General features: G+C 38.7%; 2 protein-coding genes across 13 annotated transcripts in view; one reads left to right on the top strand and one right to left on the bottom strand.

Moving 5' to 3' along the window:
• DCBLD2 (discoidin, CUB and LCCL domain containing 2) overlaps positions 1–6,356 on the top strand; it is a 101,495-nt gene extending 95,139 nt beyond the window's left edge. Inside the window, 3 exon segments of the mRNA XM_017854291.1 lie at positions 2,416–2,465; positions 3,409–3,546; positions 4,291–6,356. Coding sequence (XP_017709780.1) covers positions 2,416–2,465; positions 3,409–3,546; positions 4,291–4,760 — 658 coding nt within the window. The 3' untranslated portion in view covers positions 4,761–6,356.
• Positions 1–7,899, bottom strand: part of ST3GAL6 (ST3 beta-galactoside alpha-2,3-sialyltransferase 6) — a 73,085-nt gene that overhangs the window by 5,449 nt on the left and 59,737 nt on the right. For 9 of the 12 annotated variants that reach the window (XM_017854276.1, XM_017854275.1, XM_017854268.1 and 6 more), the window contains one exon: positions 2,448–2,516. In XM_017854276.1, coding sequence (XP_017709765.1) covers positions 2,448–2,516 — 69 coding nt within the window. Of the gene's footprint in view, positions 1–1,008; positions 1,939–2,447; positions 2,517–4,826; positions 6,519–7,899 lie in introns of those variants that run through there. The other 3 variants (XM_017854274.1, XM_017854271.1, XM_017854269.1) reach the window with 2 other exon arrangements.

Genomic DNA, 7,899 nt, shown 5'->3' with positions numbered 1-7,899 from the left:
GGATCACGAGGTCAGGAGATCGAGACCATCCTGGCTAACACGGTGAAACCCCGTCTCTACTAAAAATACAAAAACTAGCCGGGCGAGGTGGCGGGCGCCTGTAGTCCCAGCTACTCGGGAGGCTGAGGCAGGAGAATGGCGTAAACCCGGGAGGCGGAGCTTGCAGTGAGCTGAGATCCGGCCACTGCACTCCAATCCGGGCGACAGAGCGAGACTCCGCCTCAAAAAAAAAAAAAAAAAGAAAATTGAATGCTAATCTTAGATACTATTCTACATAATTATTCTAAATACATGTATTAATTCATTTAATCCTCAAAACAATCTATGAAGCAGGTACTATAATCCCCATTTTACAGGAGAAAATGAGACACAACATTAAGAACTTGCCCAAGGTCCCTCGGCTGTTACATAGCAGAGTGTATGTAATACACTGTGTATTGTTTCTGCCATATTTGTGGTGTGTATAGGAGGGCATCCAGAATGAATTTCCACATACTAAAAACAACACAGAAACATAGCAGAGTTTTGGACCAGGCTTGAGAGATCGTGCTCTTACCCACTGCTGCTCTGAACACATAATAAATAAAGTATAACCCACTGTTACTAAAGCACGGGGTGAGGGGGACTGAGGAGTGCTGCTGTTGAGGGGGCAATAGGCAGGCAGAGCCTGAGGTCAGTTTGGGATAGTGGGGAGGACTGAGGAGTGCTGCTGTTGAGGGGGCAGTAGGCAGGCAGAGCCTGAGGTCAGTTTGGGATAGTGGGGAGGACTGAGGAGTGCTGCTGTTGAGGGGGCAGTAGGCAGGCAGAGCCTGAGGTCAGTTTGGCATAGAGTTGAAAGGACCCTGTGGACATCTAGACTCCTGAGGCAATTCGACCACACACCTGGCGTTAAGGACACAAGATCTGAGCTGGAGAATTGAAGTTACTGTTAGGAATGTAGTCGAAATCACTGATGAGTGGCTTTATGACAAGGAGTAAAGGAGCAGATGCCATTGATGTGCTGTGGAAAATAGGGAGGAGGAGAATGATAATAAAAACAGCTGCAGCTTATTGAATCCAGAGCTCATTCTAAGCACTTTATATGTAATGAATACGTAACCCGAAGCTTTGTCACTTGAGATTAAGTATATAAAATCCTTTATAGTATAACCTATGGCTAATATTCATGCCCTAAATGTGTTGTCCTAGCCATATAGGGCATCTAACGTCTATTTAGAAAAGATGATTTATTTATTTTTTGTTTCTAAATCATACGATGATTAGAGCATTTTCAGAGAGAAAGGTGTTTAATCAGTATATTTTATTTTCCATTCAAGTTTTTCATTAACATCTTCAACACTTACTATCTTTCCCACAAATTTTATACTGCACTTTGAAATAATGAAGTAAGTATAGCTACACTTTAAAATGAAGATGCATTTAGTATCAAAAATACAGTCTTATACTGGAGAATGTTTCCTAGTAGGAAAAGCACATGGCTTGGGCTTTTTATGAAAACCACATTTGTGAGCTTGAGCAGTTCGCATAGCCATCGTGTCCTCATCTGTAGACTAGAATAGTATCTGCTTTCTCCTTAGCCTGCAAAGACTAATTTGAATTAGATTTACACCCTTGAATCAGAAAATGTTACTTCATTTGCTTGGTTTTTCTTTCTAAAGGGCACTCGGTGAATACTAGTTCTTAATGGAGGGAAATTTTTCCTGGGGAGGAGAAGTTACAATTCTGAGAGGTGGACTGGGGAGAATCTTCTTTGATGCATACGTGACTCTCGTTTCCCCCAAGAGAATTTCAGTGCCTCCCAGGCCTGGAGAGTCATGTTCTCTTCCCTCTGCACTTGTCACTGTTAGTGGGAGCATTGACTTATCCTGGGATGGTTGGAGGAATCCGATCTATGCAATTAAGGGTATGAGACCCTTTAAACTTCTCTAGGGAAAAAGACTGTAGAAGAAAAGCAAGAAGTTCGAGGAAAAAAATGCAGAATAGAAAATCAGAAGATGGGTTTTTTAGATCTGTGAGTTTTATGACTCAGTTGATTTTTGATATCTTTATTTGAAATCAAAACAGACAGCATAATTTACCTATAATAACTCACATATTAGAGGTGATTCTTTGATTTGATTCAGTCTTTTCATCGACAGACTTCGCATTTTTACATTTCTTTTATCCCTTTTGAGTGGGTAATAGGTAGGTAACAAGGTAGCTATGGCAAAAGATGGTTGTTTACTGAGAGTCCAGGATTTGTAAACCTCAGCATAGCAACTTTGAAAGTCAGATGAAATAGAGGACTCCCTTGGGTAGATCAGCAAACAGAGAAATGTACTCTAGACTAATTATTAACTTTAGTGTTTGTTCTGTAGTTTCATAAATGTCTTACCAGTGAATTTACTCTATTTGCTAACTTCTGTATTTTTCCAGAAAGAAAAAAACTGAAGGCACCTATGACTTACCTTACTGGGACCGGGCAGGTAACTCACATGGTCTTTGCATCTCATTTCCATCAGAGGGATGTCCCTCCCCTACAGGGGGCAGTAGTGAAAAAAGAGAGTCATTCTCAGGCCCAGGTGAACTCCTGACACTATTAGAACAAGGGCATTACTCTTCAGTTCTCACCATTTTTACTCTTCTGCAAAATCTCTTGTAGTTCGTAAGTAATGAAGTGAAAAGTACACATTTCTTACAACAAGCTTTGTTCTTTTCTTCTGAAAACTTGTATAGTTTTCCTGCATATCTGTTTCTCAAGAGGGAGACTGGCGTTCTGTGGCCCATGTGAACCCTGAGTAAGAAACAAAGGACTGTGGTCTTCAGGACCCATTGTGTGTTTGTTCTCTGCCATGGGAAACAAAGGACTGTGGTCTTCAGGACCCAGTGTGTGTTTGTTCTCTGCCATGGTTATTCACCAAGTGGAGTCCAGCAGTTGAGGAATTGGGAGGTCTCCCATGATGAGTTGTCGTCTTCTGAATTGCTGCAAGTGACACCAAAGGGCCCCCTATCAGTCTCTCACTTCCCAGTCTCACTACTGGATCAGCTCGTAGGAGCCAGGAGAGTTCACTGCTGTGGCTAGGGTAGAAAAGGGCAGCTAGTGCCCCAGGGTAGATCTTGGAAAATATTTTTTGGGAAAAATATAATTAAAGCCACCCCTAAAATAGATACTCTATCCGGCTGTACTATACTAACAGTGATTTGCCTGCATGTGTTTGGTAGAGATTTCTACCATGTACTGCTTGGTGCTGGATAGTCTATCACAGCAAAAAAAAAAAAAAAAAAAAAAAAAGTTTGATTATAAAGGCAAGTTTGTAGAGATATTTGTTATAGAAATGGCTTAAATGCAACAGGATTCCTCTCTTGATATTACTGTTTGAGATACAGGTTTTTATTTAATGGTCTCTTTGGCTTACCGTCACAATGAAGGTTGGTGGAAAGGAATGAAGCAGTTTCTTCCTGCAAAAGCAGTGGACCATGAGGAAACCCCAGTTCGCTATAGCAGCAGCGAAGTTAATCACCTGAGTCCAAGAGAAGTCACCACAGTGCTGCAGGCTGACTCTGCAGGTAGCTATGTTGCAGCCTTCTGGCACCAGGCAGAGGGAGAAACTGCTTAGGCTTGCTATAAAGTGCTTTGGGATTTACAGTATCTTCGATCCCTTTCGTGTTTAAGAAACTGTTTCCTAAAGGTAGAACCACTTTTTAAAAGGTGACTCTTAGAGAGTGATTTCTGTGTCTTGGATGTTGTGTGTGTAAAGTTGGGACACTCATTTCTAAAGACGCTGGGCGTTATGTACATTAACTGAGGCTTTGCTTGTTTGGTTTGTGGGGAGACCCAAGATGTTAAGAGGAGAAGAGGAAAGACAGAGGAAGCTTTACAGTATTTATCCTGTTAGCCTAGTATGTATTCATTTTAAATATTTCCTAATGTTTGAAAAAAAATCTGAAATTATTTTTCAAGATTAGTATTTATTCCAGTAATTGAATGTTTCTTTTCAAGGAAATATTCTGAAAATAATTCAGAAAGGAAATATTCAGTAAAGAAATATTCTGTCTGTAAATCTAAAGAACATATGTGAAAACTCTTTATGCAGAATTACATGAATGAGACTTTCTGGTATATTGTTACTATGAGAAGTACTAGACAGTATGTTTAATTTTAATTTTTGAAGTTCTTGCAGATTAAGTATTGATGGCAACAAAAGTACCCTAAAGAATGTTTGCTTTTAGTGTAGTCTGCAGCCGCCACCCTAAATTATGCAATCCCTTTACTAGTAAAATGACTTCTCTGTTGTTTTGTGATACCCACAGAGTATGCTCAGCCACTCGTAGGAGGAATTGTTGGCACACTTCATCAGAGATCTACCTTTAAACCAGAAGAAGGAAAAGAAGCAGGCTATGCAGACCTAGATCCTTACAACTCACCAGGGCAGGAAGTTTATCATGCCTATGCTGAACCACTCCCAATTACGGGGCCTGAGTATGCAACCCCAATCATCATGGACATGTCAGGGCACCCCTCAGCTTCAGCTGGTCTGCCCTCCACATCCACTTTCAAAGCTACGGGGAACCAACCGCCCCCGCTAGTGGGAACTTACAATACACTTCTCTCCAGGACTGACAGCTGCTCCTCAGCCCAGGCCCAGTATGATACCCCGAAAGGTGGGAAGCCAGGTCCACCTGCCCCAGACGAATTGGTGTACCAGGTGCCACAGAGCACACAGGAAGTATCAGGAGCAGGAAGGGATGGGGAATGTGATGTTTTTAAAGAAATCCTTTGAACGTGATGCTGCTTTTTACAAAGCATCGTTTTAAAGCACATGGCCTTTTTTTTTTTCTTTTAATTATTAGTGGTAGTAATATATAGAATGTATTACATATCTGTCACTGAAGTGGTTGGGGAAAATGTGGTGACTGAGGTACAGGAAACTACTAATCTTGCCATCTTGCTTTAAAGGTGTTATGGTGGCACAGTTACTGCTCACCTGTTAAATTTCAAATGTCCTGTTTGATACTACTGTAGAACACTATTTTAATACAGAAAAGCTCCCTATAATGCACTTCAGAGAAATTAAAAATCACTGAGAGTATTTATTACCAATGCTGCAGGTACATTAATGAACTCGAGATGGCTCTGTAAGCCTGACTGGCAATAACGCACGGTACTGTTCTTGAAATACCTAATGGCTTGAAATTCTAGTCTTGTTTGTGAAAGATGGGTACTATCATGATTTCCTCTTCTATTCCTATATTCTTTTCTGGATTTTGTTTTTTTAATAATTACTGATATAAACATTGTTTTGATTGCAGCCGTATCCACTTATCCATCTTAAGATCTCTGGCTGGGATTCTCTGACTTGTAATGAGCAGGGGGATTGCTTTTTCACTTTGTGACACTCTTTAGAGCTTTAATGCTTCACAGCATATGGCCTGGTCTCATCCTTGCGTGTTCCACGTGAGGCCCTTGGTGGCTTGCCCCATTCTTGTGTTTGTAAAATGTTTGAGTATTTCTGATGAGTGATGCTTGCCTTAGTCTCATGAATTCAGATCCCTTCATGTCTTTAAGTATGCTCCTCTATGTGTAAACAGGAACAACTTGACGATTTGAAAGCTCTAAAGGAGATTCTTCTCCCACCCCCAACTTTATTTACAATGGGATTTTTCCTAGGAGAGTTATGAAGTTGAAGGCTTCTAAGGGAGTGCTGTAAACATGACCCACTTACATTTATCACAGTGAAAGGCAAAATTATTCACTCAGAAGTAATATAAATTACCTCTTTAAAAGTAACCAGAATTTGTCCTTTTGGTTTTATACATTCACAAAATATACATTTTCTTGAGTCTCAAGGTATTTTATATTTTTAGTCAGAAAAAATAAGTTTTCATTTCAGTTTTCCATAAACTATTACACACAATATAAACCTAACGTGTATTTTTCAGGACTGCATGATTGTGCACTTTGTCTGTGTGGTAAGAGGTTTGAGTAATCCTGTATGTCACCTAGGGAACAGACATTATAGCTTTCTAGCAAATGAATATTCATGCCTTGTTTTTGATACCTCCTGGCAGCTTCCATGTCACCACTTGTTCATACCTGCCCAGAGCTAGTTTTAGACACAGCAAAATAGAAATCCTCTGTAATTTATTAGCCAACAATGTAAAACCATCTTTAAAACTTTCAGACTGGCAACATGACATGAGCAGTTCACCATATGATAAAAATATATAAATTTGACATTCCCTCTTCCATAAACCTTTGTCTGTAGATTTAATGTAGAACAGTACTTTTCCATAAAGTTCGAGTCACTTCTTTTGGCCTGAGCCACCAGATTATGATGTTGCCAGAATTCACTCAATTTGAATAAAGATGAACAGTATTTGTTTTCTTGCTTCCATGAATTATATCAGTATTCTAAAACATTGCTTCAGAAAGAGAACTGTTTATTTCTGCAAGCTTCCTGCCCTTTTGTGGTATGGTTTTGTTGGCCTTATTTTCACTGGTTTTTCCTTCTCCAAACTTAGAGGCGCAATTTCATTCACTGAAAAATCAATACATACTTTGTTTCAAAATGTTTGAAACAAAAGACATAGATGTTAGATTTTTATTAAAACATACATGGATGTGTAAAGCACATGTATATTAACGCAGTCATCCCTTTTCAGGTGGGAAGAGAGCAAACCAGTTGATTTTTTTAATTCATCCTTAACACGGAGAATATACTTTTCCTCAATACACCTGTTTGAAGCTTTAAGAGAGATGTTTTTGGTAACTATTTCATTTTCCCAAAGAAGTTTGCTATTCTTATGTTAATTGTGTATACCTGATTGATTGTTTTTTCCTGGAGGTTTTTGTTGTTGTTTAGTTTTCGATTTTGTTTTTTTAAGAGGCAAGTGTTTTCTGAAATGATGCATATTTTAAGACTCAATTCATATTGCCACTGTGCTATCCTTGAACTATCAATAATTTTTATAACATATCTAGTTTTTACTACTTTTATATAAACTTTACTTTCCAGATGAAGAGCTGAGCCTGATTCAAATGGTTTTCTGCTTTGTACTTCTTTTAGTTCATTGGTTTTATAGTAGAGGTTTTCTATTTGTTTTGTTTTTTTTACTACATTTATATTTGATACATATATAGCTTTGGAGACAATCAAGTAACAACTGAAAATGTGAAAGTAACTATCTGACAAAATTCTCTTGTATTTTTATCTTTTGCTTGCAACATTTAAGACTCAAAGTCACTGGTGTATTGGATTAAGTTTTTTCTTATTAATACAGTTATAGAAATACATCAGAGACACAACAAATGTGGCCATTACAGGTTTCATAAAATTACACTGACTTGGCTGTTACTTGATCTTAGGAAACAGCACAGTTTAAGATATTGTGAATTCTGACTTATACTTTATTAAATGCTGTAAATCTAAATAGATCCTCTTGTATGTGCTGGGTCTAGTCCAGTTTATTTAAGTCCACGTTTCACTGTTTGCACTTTGCGTTGAACAATGGGTTTATTCGCTGATGTAAATGGTTCGAGTGAAGAATTAATGCAGTAATTACGACAACACATACACACTTGCCTCTCCCCATCCCCAGAAGAGGGGAGCAGAATCCGAGCTTATCTAAATATGAATGTGGCCACAAAGCTGTGGAGAGTGACAAAGCTTGAACACCTTTGCCCTGGCTCTGCATTGTCACCTAGAGAGCAAGAGGTCTATAGAAACATCATGTCAGATAAGACGATTCTCTGCTTTTTGGTTCTGAACTTGAAGTCCCTAAACTGCAAAATCTAAATAAGTTATTAAATGCTTTTAAAGTCAACTGTGGCACCAATTCTCATGTAATCCAACTTGTTAATTTTTTTTTTTTTTTTTTTTTTTTTTTTTTTTTTTTTTTTTTTTGGGGCGGGGCAAAAGG

The sequence above is a fragment of the Rhinopithecus bieti genome, unplaced genomic scaffold (genome assembly GCF_001698545.2).
Source record: "Rhinopithecus bieti isolate Rb0 unplaced genomic scaffold, ASM169854v2 scaffold_38527, whole genome shotgun sequence".
Lineage (NCBI taxonomy): Eukaryota > Metazoa > Chordata > Mammalia > Primates > Cercopithecidae > Rhinopithecus > Rhinopithecus bieti.
This window is presented reverse-complemented; position numbering and strand designations above follow the sequence as displayed.